The sequence below is a fragment of the Myxine glutinosa genome, chromosome 9 (assembly GCF_964187855.1).
Source record: "Myxine glutinosa chromosome 9, kmMyxGlut1.1, whole genome shotgun sequence".
NCBI lineage: Eukaryota > Metazoa > Chordata > Myxini > Myxiniformes > Myxinidae > Myxine > Myxine glutinosa.
The window spans coordinates 121,696,363-121,715,584 of NC_136269.1; the positions used below are offsets into that span (position 1 = coordinate 121,696,363).

The 19,222-nt window shown below is 46.0% G+C and overlaps 1 protein-coding gene across 3 annotated transcripts in view; it reads right to left on the reverse strand.

Moving 5' to 3' along the window:
- The window catches only part of CEP192 (centrosomal protein 192), a 129,258-nt gene that overhangs the window by 81,507 nt on the left and 28,529 nt on the right, over positions 1–19,222 (reverse strand). For all 3 annotated transcript variants that reach the window (XM_068128309.2, XM_068128308.2, XM_068128310.2), the window contains exons 15-24: positions 16,735–16,858; positions 14,327–14,427; positions 11,998–12,295; positions 11,655–11,855; positions 11,156–11,322; positions 3,006–3,327; positions 2,040–2,200; positions 1,674–1,898; positions 465–590; positions 199–324 (exon numbers count right to left, since the gene is read on the reverse strand). In XM_068128309.2, coding sequence (XP_067984410.2) covers positions 199–324; positions 465–590; positions 1,674–1,898; positions 2,040–2,200; positions 3,006–3,327; positions 11,156–11,322; positions 11,655–11,855; positions 11,998–12,295; positions 14,327–14,427; positions 16,735–16,858 — 1,851 coding nt within the window. The remainder of the gene's footprint in view (positions 1–198; positions 325–464; positions 591–1,673; positions 1,899–2,039; positions 2,201–3,005; positions 3,328–11,155; positions 11,323–11,654; positions 11,856–11,997; positions 12,296–14,326; positions 14,428–16,734; positions 16,859–19,222) is intronic.

A 19,222-nucleotide genomic window follows, 5' to 3' on the forward strand; every position in this document is an offset into this window, starting at 1 on the left:
CCAAAGAAAGTGCCCATTCGTGAAAAGATGGTATTGGGAAGGACAATAAACTTTAGCAGACAGAGTAATTAGGGCCAAGGCCAGACCTGCCAGTGGGGATTGAAGAAAGAAACAAAAAGTTGAAATCTATAACAATTTGAAGAGGCAAAGAATAACATGCGGGGCCACTTAAAATTTCACAAAGAGAAATACTCTCACCAGGTCAGTGGCTCCATCCAGGACAACGCTGAGAATCGAGGGAGCAGAGAGGAAGGAAGCATCAGCCGAGAGATCCGGTCCGGGTGGTGTCCTACAGAGCATGAAGCAACGTCGGGCGACTGCGCCCTGCATGGTGGTGGTGAAGGTGAACGTGGATTAAAAACGTGCATGTAGGGATTGGAGGCCGAGGCCGAGTCAAGTACGAGTGCTGGAGAAGAGAGTGGAAACATTGAATGTAAAGAGTGGTGTTGTGTGCAACGACTCACCGCAGAAATGAACAAACGGACAGGTATGGTGCACCGGTTCCAGCTGATCACACGGACAGGAAGTGCCTTCACACATGCTCTCATCACATCACCAAAGTCTAATGCCTCGCCCTGCATTGCCATCAGCTGACACAGCCGAATACCACGAAACAAGGAAGTTCCACATTCATCAAACAGGACAGATCACCAAGCAGCAGAAGATAAAATCAGGGTACACATTTGTTCTTAAATTATCATTATTTTTTAAAAATCGTATCCAGTTCCATGTGATGAGCTTTGCTCCAAACAGTGGTGTTTGCCTCAAAACAGTTGTTAAGGATTGGGGTGCCAACACGGGTACTTCGCACCGCAGCTATGGCATTGGTGTACTCAGCCAATTCGTTCTAAGCATGTGGATGTCCAGTTGAATTCCCGAAAATCTTTTTGGACAGGTGTCAAAGTCCTTGTATGACACGGCAGTTTAATGGCCTGGAGGAAAGTGTGGAATGAAATCACTGTCCACAACAAACATCTAATTTCTGACCCGACGATGAAGCCACAATCTTGACTCGCATCGGAAAACATGGAAGACCCTTAAATCGGGTCCGATCGGGACATGGTCGCTGCGGCCACTTCATGGGCAAGTGGTATATTGGGAGTTCCGCAACATGCGACTGCGGCCACTTCATGGGCAAGTGGTATATTGGGAGTTCCGCAACATGCGACTGCGGCCACTTCATGGGCAAGTGGTATATTGGGAGTTCCGCAACATGCGACTGCGGCCACTTCATGGGCAAGTGGTATATTGGGAGTTCCGCAACATGCGACTGCGGCCACGCTCATCAAACTATGGATCAGATAACAACACTTGGTCCTCTTGTACAAGTTTGAGGGTGACATTGCTGATACAAGCTTCCTCTCAACAGCCATAGACCAGTAAACCACCCTCAAACTGTATTTATAAATGCTACTATAAGCCTGCCATATGCAAAAAAGAGATCTTAAGGAATGTCAATATGAATAAATTTAAGAAATGCACCTTTGTATATAGACTGAAGTCGGCTTCCACGACACATTCACAACAGATCTCATCATTGTCATCCTACGTACAAGCTTTGGTCCATTCATTCAAATCTCTAACTACGATTTGCGACAACAGTAATGTATTTATGGAATGCAGATAAACTTAAAATGAATAAAACGGTGTAGCGGATTGCATGTTACAATTACCTTGACATGAGGGTCTTCGGCCACAGCGATGACCATCACGCGAGCCATACGTGGGTTAAAAAACACAAAATTGGGCTGCCCAGCAGGTGACGGCACAGCGGAGAGTTCACAGCGATAGGAGCCCGAGCGGTGCGGCACAAACATCAGTGGTACGTCCCGTGTAGTGTGAGGAGCCATTATCACACGACCGTTGAAAATCAAACAAGACTGGGCGCTTTCTTCCACCTTCAGTTGAAGTTCGACAAAGGTAATGAAAAATACAGAACCTCCGCTCCAGCTAAATAAACCAAACATACAACTTCAAGGTACACGGTAGTTATGATAACACAATCAAAAGGCAAAATATGGGTGGAAAGCACAAATCACCTTTCCATTGATTGAAACGGACAGTAGATGGAGCGAGACGTCAAGCCAGCCTTCAGTGGGGTTACGGATACCAAGAGTTCCCTGGGCCGCGATGCCCACGCAGCACGATTCAGGAAGAGCGTACACGTCAGGAACAAGCACACTGCACTCTATTGAAGGGCCTGCACAGAAAGGAACAGGTTGGCGGCAGCATGCCATCGTCCTTCTCGTTAAAAATTAAAGGACGTTTCTGGAAATTCGACCGTTTGACGAAAGATCGATGCGACATGTATCGCTTTTACTTTCAACACAACTTCATGCAGATTTCTTCACTCAATGAGTTCAAGCAAATTGTTCAAAAACGATGTCTACATATCACATCAACAATGGGATGTTGTGAAAACCACTAATGAGAACACGAGCAATGACAAGAATGCAGAACCAGAGCGGGATTAAACCCGGAATGCTGCTTTAATTACATGGATTTTGAAGATGCTTCGTTCAAAAGATTAATCTGGCACACGGTAGGCTGCACACCTCCACCCGGCTGCACAGCTTACGTTTTGTAGCCCGATAGGCCGGATTGTAACGGAAAAAGAATTGGCTTGTTCTTGTCACCTATTCAACTCATCCACCAAGTTTCGCCCGAACCCTTCCATAACTGTTGGAGCTATCGTGCTTTATATAGTTATTGGCCCTATCATCTCTCAATGGTGAAGAATGTCTTTAAAAAAAAAAAAATCGGATCCGGATCTTCAGCAAAATCGAATCAATTTGTCCTTGTCACACACCCAACCCAGTCCACAACGTTTTGAGATGTCGTGCTCACATACAAACAGAGAAACAAACTTAGTGAAAAAAAACAACCTCTATCCACCTTCAGTGGTAGAGGTAATAAGACACCATCCCATAGAAAACAAAAATAGGTGTGCCTAGGCCATAGGCACAAAAAATAGGCCAACATGGATGGCAGAACAAAGATAATACCTGCCAAATAATTAGGCACACCATGCAGTATGTGCTTGGTGAAGGGTGAAGACACAGTGGGGACCAAGAAAGGTATCTGGCTCTGTGGTCGAGCAGTCAAAGTTGGAAGAGGAACACTCGAGGGAACCCTGTCAATCATGCTGGTCGGACGCTGCTCATGCGGGGGCACAACTGGGAGGCAAGAGGGGCAGCTTGGTTGTGAGGATGTCTTGGGATGGCCCGAGGAGATCTGCCCCTTCTGAGATAATGGGACGTACTCTTCGGGCCGGGGTGTAGTGCTGCATGAGATAATCGTAGAACTAAAATCTTCTTGCGAGTTGTCCTGCACATGGATGAAAAGTAAGCTCACTACATTACAAATTAACTCAATCTCTATCGTTTTTAAACACCTGCTCAGTTTGTCAATAATTAAATAATAAGAAAGAGTTTTAAACAATAAAATAAATACAAATTTGCCAAAAATAAGAGCAATGAGAGATTGCAGACCCTCGCCAGGACATGTTTGTGTGGAGTATTTTGTGTAGTGTTTGTTTCGTATTGTTTCGGATAAATTTGTTTTTATATCCATGTGACCATGTTTTATATCCATTTTACATTTAACCATGTGACATATGACGTCACCATTTTCACACTATGTGCAACAATGGTGCAAGATGATATTTGTAAAACTTCGCAGCGATAGGACCAACGAAGTCGCCAGAGGCATTATGTTTTCAGGTTGTCCATCCAGCTGTCCATCCGTCCGTCCGTCCGTGATAGGTTTTCGTCACCGATATAACTTAATAACAGCTAAAGGGATCTTAGTCAAACTTGGCACAGGTATGTATAATGAGGTAAAAATGAACCGATTAGATTTTGGGGTCACGAGGTCAAACGGCAAACGTCAAAGGTCATGTTAGGTAAAAATACGGGGAACCGTGATATCATGTGAACCAGTGATGGGATACTGACCAAATTTGGTACATTTATGTAGTGTTACATATTTATGTGAATGTATGTGAATTACCATTCAGGTCTTTGCTTATCCATGTGTAGTAGATTAAGGGTTGTTGTGGTTGGAGGGTCAGGAGCCCTTCTGAAAAGTGTCCGGAAACGGAAGTGACCGGAAACGGAAGAAGAAAAGAGGAGGAAGAAAAGCGACGAGTATTCTTCATCCTCGCCCCGCTCCGACGAAAGGTGGGATCGACCTTGCGCCGCGTGGAAAAGCGGCGTTCCGAAGCCCGTCTGGCGAGAGGAGTTACCGGGACGTGTACCTACCCGGTGGAGACGTCAAGTTGACGTGGGGCCGTGCATCGACCCCGCGTCTGGCACCGTTCGCGGCACCGTCTAAAAAGACGCGTACGGGTCGCACGTTGGGGCCTAACACGCGTTGCAAGCGGCGTGGGGCTTTTGGGCTTGCTTTACCGTACCCGCTTCGCGTGGCCACGAGGGGCTGCAGCCGGGTTGCCTGATACGATACCTGCCCGGTGGAAACACGTCCACCCGGGGTTCGTTCAACCGCCCGAGTGCGGCGACACCGACCATCATCTTGGTCAGGAGGGGCCCAGAGACATTGTGAGGGGCAGAGACCAAAAGGGGGTCGTGAGTACCAAAAGGGGACACACATATATAAGATGGCCATCTTAAACCTCGAGGGGATTGATTGATTGTTGAGTGTGAATTGTGGATGGTGGATTGCTCGGGGAATATACCCTTGATTGTATCATTGAAATTGTTTGGTATCATTACCCTTGAAATATATCATTGAACATCAGTTTTCTCTTGGGTGGAATTCAGAGGGATTGTGTTGCGAAAGCGCATATATACTATTACTTTCTGGCGAAGTTCCTCTCGCGGTCCGGGGGTCACCGAGACCAGGTAGTCACCGAGGGGACCACGTAACAGAATTGGGGGCTCGTCCAAATTACGATTTGCGGATTCGCAATTGGGTTTGTGTCACGGGATGGAGCCTCGACTAACCGGAAACCGGTTAGGATATTGAGGGACACAGGGGCACATCAATCTTTAATGCTTGAAGGCATTTTGCCATGGTCCGAGGAGACGGCAACGGGGGATAGTGTTCGTTTACAGGGGATCGGGGGCAGTGTTAGTGCTCCACTTCATGTCATCCATTTGGAGTCCGATTTGGTGTCAGGACCGGTCACCGTCGGTTTACAAGCCACGCTTCCTGTAGAGGGTGTATCTGTGGTTATCGGGAATAATTTGGCCGGGGGTCAAGTTTATGGTAACCTGAGGGTTGGTAAAGAGCCCAGCAGGGAAAATAACACCACACCAGCTCGGGATGGCGACAAAAGTGCCAAGTTATTTGTAGGGGGACTGAACTTCAAAACAGAGGAAGAAGTTCTGACCTCTGTCTTCAACAGATATGGGCCGCTGGTGGAAGTGCGGTTGGTAAGAGACTGGGAAACGCAACAGTCAAGAGGGTTCGGCTTTGTCACGTTTGCCAGCACAAAAGACGCCAGAGAGGCAGAGAAGAATTGGAATGGCAAGGATTTGGAGGGTCGGACCATAACAGTAGGGAAGGCATTTCGTAGGCGTCGAGAGGTCAACAGGAGAGGACAACTGGGCGGTAGTTTTGGTGGTGGCCGCAATCAATATTATTATGGAGGCTCCCTGAGTTACGGCAGCTCCCGAAGGAAGGATTGGCAAAGTAGTGGCCGAGAAGGAGACCGCTATTCATGGGACTACAGGGACAAGTGGTCCCACCATAATTATTAGGGAAGTTCTGAGAAGTTGAAGCACTGAATGCGGCGGAGCCGCCGAGCCAAGATTCCTACACGGATTAACCGTGAACGCCGTTCCTAAAGGCGTCCATGTAGTGAACTTTCATGCACGGACTAACCGTGAACTCCACGTTCCTCAAGGCGCCCATGTAGAGAACTTTCCTGCACGGACTAACCGTGAACTCCACGTTCCTAAAGGCATCCATGTAGTGAATACTCGGCTTGGCCGCCCGGAAAAAGTGCTATCGAGTTGCTTAACTTTGGATCTTTGATCAACCCCTTAACCTTCATTCACAAGAAACTGAGGGTCAAAGTCAGAGGGTCATGAGATGGAGTTTGATTTGGCAGGGACAATGTCGTTGCTGGTGCTTAGTCCAGAGTGAGTAATCTGGAGGGGTTGTGGTAAAATTTTGGTTGCTTTATTGTTAAGTGATAACTGTGCCCGGGGGGAACTGATAATGTGGGGGGGTTGAGTTATCTGGTTTGTTTCTCCAAATTGGCCGGCAAAGAAAGTTTTCGCTGGGTTCAAACTTTCTTTCTTGAAGGGGGGGAGTGTTACATATTTATGTGAATGTATGTGAATTACCATTCAGGTCTTTGCTTATCCATGTGTAGTAGATTAAGGGTTGTTGTGGTTGGAGGGTCAGGAGCCCTTCTGAAAAGTGTCCGGAAACGGAAGTGACCGGAAACGGAAGAAGAAAAGAGGAGGAAGAAAAGCGACGAGTATTCTTCATCCTCGCCCCGCTCCGACGAAAGGTGGGATCGACCTTGCGCCGCGTGGAAAAGCGGCGTTCCGAAGCCCGTCTGGCGAGAGGAGTTACCGGGACGTGTACCTACCCGGTGGAGACGTCAAGTTGACGTGGGGCCGTGCATCGACCCCGCGTCTGGCACCGTTCGCGGCACCGTCTAAAAAGACGCGTACGGGTCGCACGTTGGGGCCTAACACGCGTTGCAAGCGGCGTGGGGCTTTTGGGCTTGCTTTACCGTACCCGCTTCGCGTGGCCACGAGGGGCTGCAGCCGGGGTGCCTGATACGATACCTGCCCGGTGGAAACACGTCCACCCGGGGTTCGTTCAACCGCCCGAGTGCGGCGACGCCGACCATCATCTTGGTCAGGAGGGGCCCAGAGACATTGTGAGGGGCAGAGACCAAAAGGGGGTCGTGAGTACCAAAAGGGGACACACATATATAAGATGGCCATCTTAAACCTCTAGGGGATTGATTGATTGTTGAGTGTGAATTGTGGATGGTGGATTGCTCGGGGAATATACCCTTGATTGTATCATTGAAATTGTTTGGTATCATTACCCTTGAAATATATCATTGAACATCAGTTTTCTCTTGGGTGGAATTCAGAGGGATTGTGTTGCGAAAGCGCATATATACTATTACTTTCTGGCGAAGTTCCTCTCGCGGTCCAAGGGTCACCGAGACCAGGTAGTCACCGAGGGGACCACGTAACAGTAGAATGACGTAAAGATGGACTGATTCGATTTTGGGGTCAATAGGTCAAAGTCTGTAATAGGTCTATAACTTGAGAACGGCTGAAGTGATCCAATTCAAACTTAGTACAGGCATGTATAATGATGTAAAGACTAGGTGATTAGATTTCAGGGTCATAGGTCAAAGGTCAAAGTCTGTAATAGGTCTATAACTTGAGAACGGCTGAAGTGATCCAATTCAAATTTGGTACGGGTTTGTATAATGATGTAAAGACTAAATGATTAGAATTTGGGGTCAATAGGTCAAAGGTCAAAGTCTGTAATAGGTCTATAACTCGAGAATGGCTAAAGGGATCTAATTCAAACTTGGTACAGGTATGTATAATGATGTAAAGATTAACTGATTCGATTTTGGGGGTCCCGAGGTTAAAGGCCAAAGCTCAGAGGTCATGTCAGGTAAAAATGTGAACAGCTGAAGGGATTTAAATTAAAACTTGGTACAGGTATGTATAATGATGTAAACATGAACCGATTACATTTTGGGGTCAATAGGTCAAAGGTCAGAGGTCATGTAAAAATGTGCAAAAATGACACACTGAATGGATTTAAATCAAATTTGATACAAGCATGATAATGATATAATAATGTGAGCGGAGGCATGTCAGTCGATGTCGCAACGTCGAAGAGTGCCGTTCTAGTTTCAACATTATATCCCCATGGTAGTCGAACATACGTTTAAAATTTTGCTTCAATCCGTTCAGTGCTTTCAGGGAACAACAATTTCATTCATGCAGTTTTTGCATAAAATCTTATATGGCTGCCAGAACGTGTGATCTATGACAATCATTTTCAAACTTTATTCGCCACTTATTACACTTTTATTCGCCAAAATTTAGCCTGGTGTTGGCTTAGCGGTTAGGGTGCCGGCTTGGCATCCTAGGATCCTGGGTTCAAATCCCGGTCGATCGCTGAATTAACGCCAGGGGGGTTGACTCAGCCTGTCATCCTTCCGAGGTCGGCAAATTGAGTACCAGCTTGCTGGGATGAATGATCACGGTGTGTACCCCGATTTAAAATAGGTACACCGTATCCCTGTGCATCGTAAGAGGCGACCAAGGGTTGGCGTCAGGAAGGGCATCCGGCCATAAAAACATTGCCTCAAACAGGGAACCATGATTGTCATGGGGCCCGCAAGGCTAACCCCCGCTCTAGCGGGGAAAATGGCCTTAAAACGATCATTCATTCATTCATTCATTCGCCACGGCTAGTAGATCATGTATGTGGAGTTTCGGATCGATTGAGTAAGCCGTTCTGGAAAAGAAGATTATATTGAAGGTTATGTTCAATCCAACATGGCTGCCAAACCACGTGACCGATGACGTCATCAATTTAATTCTCACATACATTTGTGTAGATCACACTCAAGAAATTTCAAACTGATCAGATTAAGCGTTCTACTTGTCTAATAATGACATCATCATGAATATATGTTGTTCTCCATGAGGAGTACTTGCCAATGAGCCATGTTTCAAAAAATTTTCCATGAAGCAGTTTTGGAGACATAGAGGTGCAAAGTTTTTCAGTTTGTCCAAGATAGCGACCGTACCACGTGACCTATGACGCCATAATCATCATTAAAAAGTTATACAGGAGGAGGTGATCTATGGTGAAAATTTCGTGTCAATCATTCCAATGGCTGCAGAGAAAAGCATACTCACGTTCTGTGGAGAAACAGACAGACAAAGAAATGGACCCAAATGCAATACCCTGTCCTCTGGCGAGGGAAAAAACAATCTACATCTGACATCAATCGACATCCACAATGGGCCACACATGAACACTTAAATCTACACAATATTTGAGTTCAACATTCCTGATATCTATCTATAATTCCAGCAATCTCTGTGTGTCTGTCTGTGTGTCTGTGTGTTTGTCTGTGACCGCTGTTTCTCGACAACCACGGGTCCGATATACTTGAAACTTGCCAGGTATATTGCTGGGGACCCGAGGATGTGCCTTTTCAAGGTTTGTAATTAATCGGACAAGTACCTACCGAGCTATGTCCAAAAAACGCTTCAACCAATCAGAGAGCAGCGAGCTATCACGTGTGCCGAACCGTTAATGCAATGCAAGCGTTAATGCGTTAATGCAAGGCTTTTCTTTTTTTCCCTCTTCTCTTTCTACTTTTCCTTGCGATTAAATTGCAAACAGCCAAAATACGTTGGCGCTAATTGAATAATTGGCCATTAACACTAAAATAATCGTAACTGCGATATGCCAACTTCCGGACAGTGCAGCCTTCCATGTTGTTGTTGTTTGCAGCAGCTGTTTGCAGCAAGGCAAGGCTTTTCTTTTTTTCCCTCTTCTCTTTCTACTTTGCCTTGCGATTAAATTGCAAACAGCCAAAATACGTTGGCGCTAATTGAATAATTGGGCATTATGTTTTACAACTAATAAAAACGAATTTGCGATTCATTCGCTTTCCTGCGCGTTTGTGTACGCGATGGCGATTTCTTTACCAAACTCCGGAAGCCGTTCGCTTTGGACCGAACCATTGCATGTAAATAGAGGGGGGGGATTGTCACCACTCGCAAGCCGTTCGCTTTGGACCAAACCATTTCATGTAAATAGGGGGGGGGATATAATTTTAGATATATATATAGTACGGGCATGCCCTAGTCTATCTATAATTCCACTAATCTCTGTTTGTACGTTTGTACGTTTGTCTGTGACCGCTGTTTCTCGACAACCACGGGTCCGATATACTTTTAACTTGCCAGGTATATTGCTGGGGACCCGAGGATGTGCCTTTTCAAGGTTTCATATTAATCGGACAATTACTTACCGAGCTATGTCCAAAAAACGATTCAACCAATCAGAGAGCAGCGAACTATCGCGTGTGCCGAACGTGGCGGACACACTCTGCCTCGGATGGCACATTTGAGAGCGTATTCATTTATTTCACGTTTGCAAACTATGTTGGCGTTAAACTATGTTTTAAAACTAATAAAAACGAATTTCCGATTCATTCGCTTTCCTGCGCGTTTGTGCACGCGATGGCGATTTCTTTACCAAACTCCGGAAGCCGTTCGCTTTGGACCAAACCATTTCATGTAAATAGAGGGGGGGGATTGTCACTGTACTCGCAAGCCGTTCGCTTTGGACCAAACCATTTCATGTAAATAGAGGGGGGGGATATAATTTTAGATATAGATATAGTACGGGCAATGCCCTAGTCTATCTATAATTCCAGTAATCTCTGTACGTTTGTACGTCTGTACGTTTGTTTGTCTGTGACCGCTGTTTCTCGACAACCACGGGTCCGATATACTTTTAACTTGCCAGGTATATTGCTGGGGACCCGAGGATGTGCCTTTTCAAGGTTTCATATTAATCGGACAATTACTTACCGAGCTATGTCCAAAAAACGATTCAACCAATCAGAGAGCAGCGAACGATCGCGTGTGCCGAACGTGGAGGACACACTCTGCCTCGGATGGCACATTTGACAGCGTATTCATTTATTTCACGTTTGCAAACTATGTTGGCGTTAAACTATGTTTTAAAACTAATAAAACCGAATTTGCGATTCATTCGCTTTCCTGCGCGTTTGTGCACGCGATGGCGATTTCTTTACCAAACTCCGGAAGCCGTTCGCTTTGGACCAAACCATTGCATGTAAATAGAGGGGGGGGGATTGTCACCGTACTCGCAAGCCGTTCGCTTTGGACCAAACCATTTCATGTAAATAGAGGGGGGGGATATAATTTTAGATATAGATATAGTACGGGCAATGCCCTAGTAATCCTAAACTGAGCAATCCAATTCCTTCTAACTACAGTCTTCTCTAACTTCAAATGTTCATCGAAAGCATTCATCCAAATCTCCAATCCATATTGACGGCAACAATGGAACAAAATGGAACTAAATCACTTTAAAATGGAAGATGTTAAGTGTTTGAAAAATCTTTCCAAGCATCACACACCTTGAGGGAAATGCTTTGTGTGAGAGTGCTCTCATCAGATGACATGTACGTGAGGCGGGCAAGGCTCGGATCCGACTGCTCAGCACTCCCAGGAGAGGAATGCGAGAGTGGAGAACTGGATGGGCGAAACTGGCTCGTCTCAGGCAGGACAGGCTCGGAGTGCGGCACTTAAGGTTGGTGGGGATGGGGTGGGGAAAGGGTTTAGAGAAAGAAATTGCATGAAGGGAAACTAAACGTAAATACTTTTTTTTTTAATCTGTTAGTCGCTAGATATAAACAAGTTTTTTTCCATTTTTTTTCTTAAGTGGAAAATTTTCATTATGCAAGAAATTAAACTTCAGGAAATAAATTCCCCCGAAACAGAAAGAGGTTGCAAATGCCCCCGAATGAAACTTTCCCTTGTACAGGATGCAAGGTGGGGGAGGGGGAGGAGAAGTACCACTCCTGGGAGAAATTAAAAAGGTAAGATGGCTGAAAAGCCTCACGTAAGAACACGCACTTAGGGCGTGTGCAACTGCACTCGAGTCCTCTTGCTGCCCGTGTGTTGGTCGAGACTCGGCGCTTATAACACCTGAAGTAACAGGATCACATCCCGCCGGCTGCTGCTCCTCTTCCAGCCGATGACAAACTGCAGAATGAAGGGTTTTACCATCATCCTCATCTGCAGGTGCCACAGGCGACTCGGGAGGACATGTAGCGACTGTAGGAACATAAGGAGCTCATAAAATTTATTATTTATTATTATATACATTCGTACTTTATCATATTTTGCCATCAAATCTAGATCCACATGAAATTCCACTCATCTCTTATGAGCTCATCATCTTTCCGAGCAAACTTACCTCTTGCATTGTCCAATAGTGGAGATACACCAGCATCTTCTGTCGATTTAATCACATCTGCACCGCTTTGCGTTGAAACTTGCCCGACCACTGCTCCTCGGAACCTATTGAAATGCTTCTTGGACAAGTCGTAAATCATAGCAGCAAGTTCCACGGGGTCTGAGTCTATGGACGCCTGAGTGAGGGCTGTCGCGATGCTGCTGATGTGAAGGTACGATTCGTCCGTGTCTGTGACGCGTCTTTCCCCAGACGTGATGCGAGTTCCGGGCAGGGGCATTTGGTTTGGTAAGGACATGGTCTGCACACGTGTCTTATCTTGGTGAAAGGATCAAGCTCAACCTTCTCAATCAGCAGTACCAAATAAATTGCAACTCAGGATGACAGTACACAATAGAATCGGATTTACAAATATAAACAAATATAAACCCACATTTTACTGCTTTACAGTCAAAGTTTAGCGATCCTTCCACAGAGTACGCTCGAACTACGAACTACGATCTTCCGAAAGTGAAAATGCAAAGTTTGCAGAGATGATGTAAGATTATGAGCAACACCATCCCCACCACGCCTTGCAGCCTGTCAATACCCGGGACAAAATGAAAATTCCTCAAAAGTAAGTAGGGCTGGTTTGTCCACCTCAAACAATGCGTTATTCATAAATAATGGCTTCAACCCATTTTCTCACTGAAGTGCCGTGTAGAAGGCGATTCTGGATAATTAAAATTGCATCGTGCTGTTCGGCAGAATCAAGTACACAAGGTCCCGCCTCATAATATCGTGATATGTTGTGGGGTAGGGGGGATGGATGGTAATTGGTTATAGGCAGTGGCAGTGTTAGGGGTGTGCATCATGTGCAATTGCACAGGGCCCCCAGATAACAAGGAGCCCCCAGAATCTCGGGGCCCACACAAGGCCGATCGTGGTCCCCAATCTGATAAACACGGCGCAAAGCGAATGCTCCGCTCCATCTCAAGGAAAAAAAAGAACTGTCACGTTATGAATCGATTAAAAACGTTTTCCCTAGATGTTCAACTCAACCGGAGCACAGGTGACAGGATTACCAAAATTAATTTTGTTACACAAGCGGCATGTCAGAAGCGGAAAAGGGTCCTCAGTCTCACGCAAGTAGAGCGATGTGTTCCATTACCAAGCAGCTCATAGAGCGTTCCCCGAGGGGCTTAAGCACTCAAGCAAGCACTCCCTTTGTAACTGTTGATAAGGAACGGCTGGCTTGACAAGCACCAGCTAGCTGATTGGTAATGGCACACACCTGGATCGCCTTTTTGTGTTTGTGTTTACGGCTCGTGGTGTTGGGTGAGATTGAGATTACGGGGTTACCGTTATTATAATCTACTATAAATGAATGACGTGTGTGTGTGTGTGTGTGTGTGTGTGTGTGTGTGTGTGTGTGTGCGTGTGCGTGTGTGTGGAATACCATTTGTGTCTATTAATTACGCACGTCTGTTAATCAATTACATACTATCGAAATGTACCTTTAAACTCTAGACTGCTGAGACCCATTCGACCTATGAAGACCCTTTAAGACCCCTTAAGACCCCTCAAGACCCAGAGGACCCAAAAGACACAGTAGACCCCCAAAAAGACAGTAGACCCAAAAAAGACAGTAGACCCAAAAAAGACAGTAGACCGAAAAAAGACAAACAAAAAAAAAAACACCTTTAGAGGCCATTTTTCCCCGCAAGCGGGGGTTGGCCTTTTTCGGGGACCGTGGTTGTTGTTGTTTTTTTGGTCCCCTTTTTGAAGCAATGTTTTACGGCCGGATGCCCTTCCTGCCGCCAACCCTGTTTGTCGCCTTTTTACGACAAACAGGGAATTACCAGTGAGCTGGTACTCAATTTGCCGACCTCGGAAGGATGACAGGCTGAGTCAACCCCCCTGGCGTTCATTCAGCGATCGACCGGGATTCGAACCCAGGATCCTAGGATCCTAAGCTGGCACCCTAGCCGCTAACCCAACACCAAGTCAAGACCGAAAAAAGACAGTAAACACAAAAAGACAGTAGACACAAAAAAGGCAGTAGACACAAAGAAGACAGTAGACCCCAAAAAGACAGTAACCACCAAAAAAAAGTCGACCCAAAAAGACAGTAAACACAAAAAAAGACAGTAGACAAAAAAGACAGTAGACAAAAAAGACAGTAGACCCCAAAAAGACAGCAGACACAGTAAACCCAAACAACCCAAAAGTCCCCAACGACCCAAAAGACCCAGAAGACACAAGAGACCCCTCCCCTCTACCCCCTCTTCCTCCTCCTCCTCCCGAGTCCAACAGGCGACGTAAGTACGACGAAAAGCCTTTAGTTAATCACCTGAGTGGCAGGATTTGCAGGTGTTTCAGCTCTCGTTTCATGACTCGCCTTTTCAGTGTCTAGCAAGCCATCTTCAAGTAAAGACTCCATTTGTTGAGTACCTGAAGGACACAGCATTCATGGCAACGTGGTGGAAAAGTAAATTAAATAAATGCAACGAGATCAGTCATTCAAGGCAACTCTGACTCTTGAGGCAATATCTGAACAACAAAAAAAAAATAAGAGAATAAAAAATTGAACGGCCTTCATCGATCGATATGCCTCCACCCACATAAATCATTGTACAGGGTCCGTCAGGGAGGTGTGACGATTTTCAGAAAACTCGTACACAGTTATTTTTAGTCGAATTGTCAAAAAAAATTTTTTTTTAAACCATATATAATGCCATGTAATACACTAACGAAGACATTTTTAAAAATGTAATTCATGTTTGAAAAATGACATCATCTAAATGGCGGCCGTTCTTGTCCAAGAATTCTTGCAGACGCGCGGAAAAGTTGTCTATAGACCTTTCAACCATGGCAAGTGGAATAGCTCGAATTTCTCTGGTGATGGCATCTGAAAGGGTCTCAAGAGTGCGTGGTTTAAAAGTGCGTAAACCGCCGTACGAAATCATTCTGCTGCAGTTCTTGAACCACCATGATTTTGTACGCGTGATAATGAAGGTCCAAGTGCAAAATTCGACGAACTGATCTGTCTGACATCCGTAGAGCGCGAGCGTGCCGTACCGCTGACCGACGAGGGCTGGCCTCCACAGCTTGTCGAACCCTTTCGATGTTTTCCGGGGTCCTAACGGTTCGATCACCTCCCCAAGCTGCTCCCGGCCTCACAGATCCAGTTGTCCTGAAGTTTTTTACCCACTTCAATATTGTGTTTCGAGACGGAACGGCGCCACGTCGACCAACATTGAAGTGAGTACGAAATCTGCGCTGTGTAAGCACCACCGAACTACCCGTTTGAATAAACGTCTCAACAACAAAGACGCGATGTTCAATCGTCCACAGCTCCATGGCTACTGAAATGGCGCCGAACAACGAGTAACCAACAGCCATCACGCATGCGCTAGACCCCCACTTGCATTGTTATACCCAATTCAAACATGAATTACATTTCTTTAATGTCTTTGTTACAGTGTATTAAATGGCATTATACGTATATGTAGTCTTTAAAAAAAATAAAAATTGAAATTCGACTAAAAATAACTGTGTACGAGTTTTCTGAAAATCGTCACACCTCCCAGCCGGACCCTGTATGTACTTGTACAGAGTTTGATTTAAATCGCTTCAGCTGCTCTCAACGATCACATTTTTACCGAGCGAGACCTCTGACCTTTGACCTCTTGACCCCATAATCTAATCATTTCAACTTTGCATCATCATACATACCTGTACAATTGTACTTAGTTTGACTTAGATCCCTTCAGGCTTAAGTTATCACAGCAACGAAAACCTATCACGGAAGCACAGACGGACAGCCTGAAGGACAACCAAAAACCAATGCCTCCAGCCACTTTGTCAAGTGTGCAAAAGCTCATGGTGGAGCAACTCAGATATTACATTAAGTAAAACTCAGTGCAAGAGATAAGTTTCAAAAGCGTGTTTTATGCAAACCTGCTGAGACCCGGTACTCACCTTTCTCCAACAATTACATCCATCCCCACCCTTCCAACTCCCCCCCCCCCCCCCCCCCCCACACCGCGGCTCTTCACTGTTACCCCTTTGGCTCATTCTGTTCGTTGCTCCACTGACCCATTTTGTTCTGCTCTTCCATGAGCCCCTGGTGTTGGGCCTGGTGTTGGGCTAGCGGCTAGGGTGCCGGCTTAGGATCCTAGGATCCTGGGTTCGAATCCCGGTCAATCGCTGAATTAACGCCAGGTGGGTTGACTCAGCCTGTCATCCTTCCGAGGTCGGCTAATTGAGTACCAGTTCACTGGTAATTCCCTGCTTGTCGTTGAAGGCGGCAAAAAGGGTTGGCGTCAGGAAGGGCATCCGGCCGTAAAACATTGCTTCAAAAAGGGGACCGAAAAACAACAACAACCACAGTTCCCGAAAAAGGCCAACCCCCGCTTGCGGGGAAAAATGGCCTCTAAAGGTGTTTTTTTTTTGGGTTTTTTTCCATGAGCCCCAACGCCAGTATCAAAAATTCAAAACACCTGACATCCCAACACCGAGCAATCAATATCTGCATTGTCCAACCCAACATCAAACTGCTAGCCAGGTCTTGGTCACATATACCGATTTTACAGCACTTTCCCAATAAATCAAGCCTCCATTTTCTTCGGACCATTTTAGGCTCACTTCTATTAGGGTTAGCTGAGATGCTTCATTTTGAATGTCCACTGTGAAACGTAAAGTGTACATCGACAGTGAGCATCAAGCTCGTCTATTGCAGATGTAATGTGACCTCACCTATTACAGATGCTTCTCTCTCATGTGTTCCATCTTTCAAACTGCAGTTCGACGTATCCGAGGGCCGGATAAGAGAGAACGGTGGCCGCCTTTCTGGGGAGAAAATGGTATTGCCCCAGGAAGGCTGTGTAGCGAGGAAAAGAGAACATTATTGAAAAGCTATGATCCAATAGGGCACAACATGATCAAGATGTCAACGAATGTTTGTGCAAGCATAACTGTAGCGTCACCAACACAGTCTAGGATCAAGCCAGTAATCCATGAGCCAAAAAGGAAAAGCGCCCATTTTATTTGCTTACCCTTACTCCCCCCCCACCCCACCCATCCACCCTCGCCCCTCTCCCCTCCACCCTCCACCCACGCCCCTCCCCCCCCATCTTAAAGCATAGACCATAGGGCAAAGCCGTCTATCACAGTGTTTGTCTGTTTGTATGTATGTATGTCCCTCACAAACGCACACCAATCAGAGCTGAGGATCTGGTCACATGACAGGGGTGATGTGATGTGATTACGTCTGAGGTCTTTGCGGCATAACGGCTGACTCCGCACACCGCCATTTTGATTGCTATGCCGTTCAGGCCAAACATTTCGTCGAGCCTGTCATATATCACAATCGCCATGCTCTCCCTTTACGTTTTTCATTCAGTGTGAGACACAAACAAACCGATTGTTTAAATGACCATCAAATATCGAAAGCATAGACGCGTCTTCAAACAACACAGTGCGTATAGGCCTTAGGCTTCATACCTTCATGCCTCACATTCAGGTCGCTTTGGACCAATTAGCCCAGGTTTATTAACACAGTAGAATAATTTCGTAATAATAATAACGTTAATAATAATAATATAGTAAATATAATCGTACCACGGTAATCCTTTTATCATGACTGCAAAGTTACTGGATTGAAGTGGTGTATGGTTGGTTCATTGTTGACTCAAAACATATAGAATAAACCAGTCTCAATGCAATCTCTTCCCTTCCATGGTGACAGACACCTTAGAGACTTCGAGTACTTCAAACATTTTTAATACTAACATTATTTGTGAACTGGTATCTCCTCCCAGGTCATACTATCCTCTTAAACTAAAATATCAAACAAGCCCGGCTATGCCGCTGTTAGATTTTCGTTCTTGATTTTTTAAACAAGCACCATAATTCCCACAAGGGTTCAAAATATCACCAAAATGGGAAGGCTACTGGGTAAGGAAGTATCCAAAGAACTTTGAGGCTTGCATTAATTTAAAGAATGTGATTCAACTTGTGGTCTTCTTGGTTGGGGTAAGGAGGAAGCATACAATTTAATCAGACCAACCAACACAAGAGCAAAATATATGGTTGCTCTCGGCTGAAAGTTTGGCATGACAAAGAAAGTCATACCAAGCATTTGTAAATTTTCTGTTTGACAAACCAGGGAGAGATGTTAACTTGCTTCGTTACAAAGTGTTCTGTGGAAATACTGAAACTTCTCATAAACATCCCACCAAAAATGCGCTGAAAAAAACCAAAACATCAAAAGGCAAACTACCAGGCAGCAATGAGGGAAAGAGCATTGGTAACAAACGCACAAATGCCTAAACCACACAGACATGGACAAACCATAGACCCTGGAGAAATACTCCAATTAAATTGCATAGCGTTACTTTTGTGGGGGTAGGGGATGAAACACCATAGTGGAGATACAATTGTGTAGATTAGCATGGACCACGTACGTGCGAGTAGGAAGTCCATTTTGATGTAATTTAAGTAGGGAAAACTGTGAGCTTAAGGTTGTTTATGTATTTCCACAAGGGGGGTGGAGCTATGTTAACTAGGTAGGGTTTAAGGATAATTTCCCCAGTGTGTGATTCCCCCATTGATCAATCCCTAACCTTTTACAAGCCAAGCTAAGCCGGCCCCAAGAACACTTACCGCCGACAAAAGCTCCGCCTCCAAAAGACCTAATAGGCAAAAAGCCCCACCCACGAAAGCGGAGCAATCAGTCGCCCGCGATTAATACATCTCAGTCGCCCGCGACCTCTCTAGCGCGGGCGTCGAACCAGTTCATTTCCGGGCGACCGGGCCGAGTATCGGCTCGGCCGTGGCCGAAGCCGTTGATTCCGCCGTAGCACGCTAACGCGTAGGCTCACGCGTCCCCGGTCCGCCGGGGCTCCGCGGGTGTCCTACCGTGCCCACGTCGCCATGCTCCCTGAATAAGAGAGTCAGACGTGGTGCCCGGGGACGGAGGTCGCTGTATAAACATGGTAGCGCTAGGCCAGTGGGACCGCCGGGACCCACGTGCACTCACAAGTTGTTCTGCGCGTGGGCGGCAGTATCAGACCAGGGCGCCCAAACGCTCCCCGGCTAAAGTTCATCCTGAAAGCGCCCACATTGTGCGGACAAACCAAGTCAAGGGCCACGTGGTCAGGAGAACCTCGTCCCTTCCGGTCACACTGTGCCTATCGGCCGGCCTTGAAGACCGAAATTGTGACGGTGTCACCCGAAAAAGTGG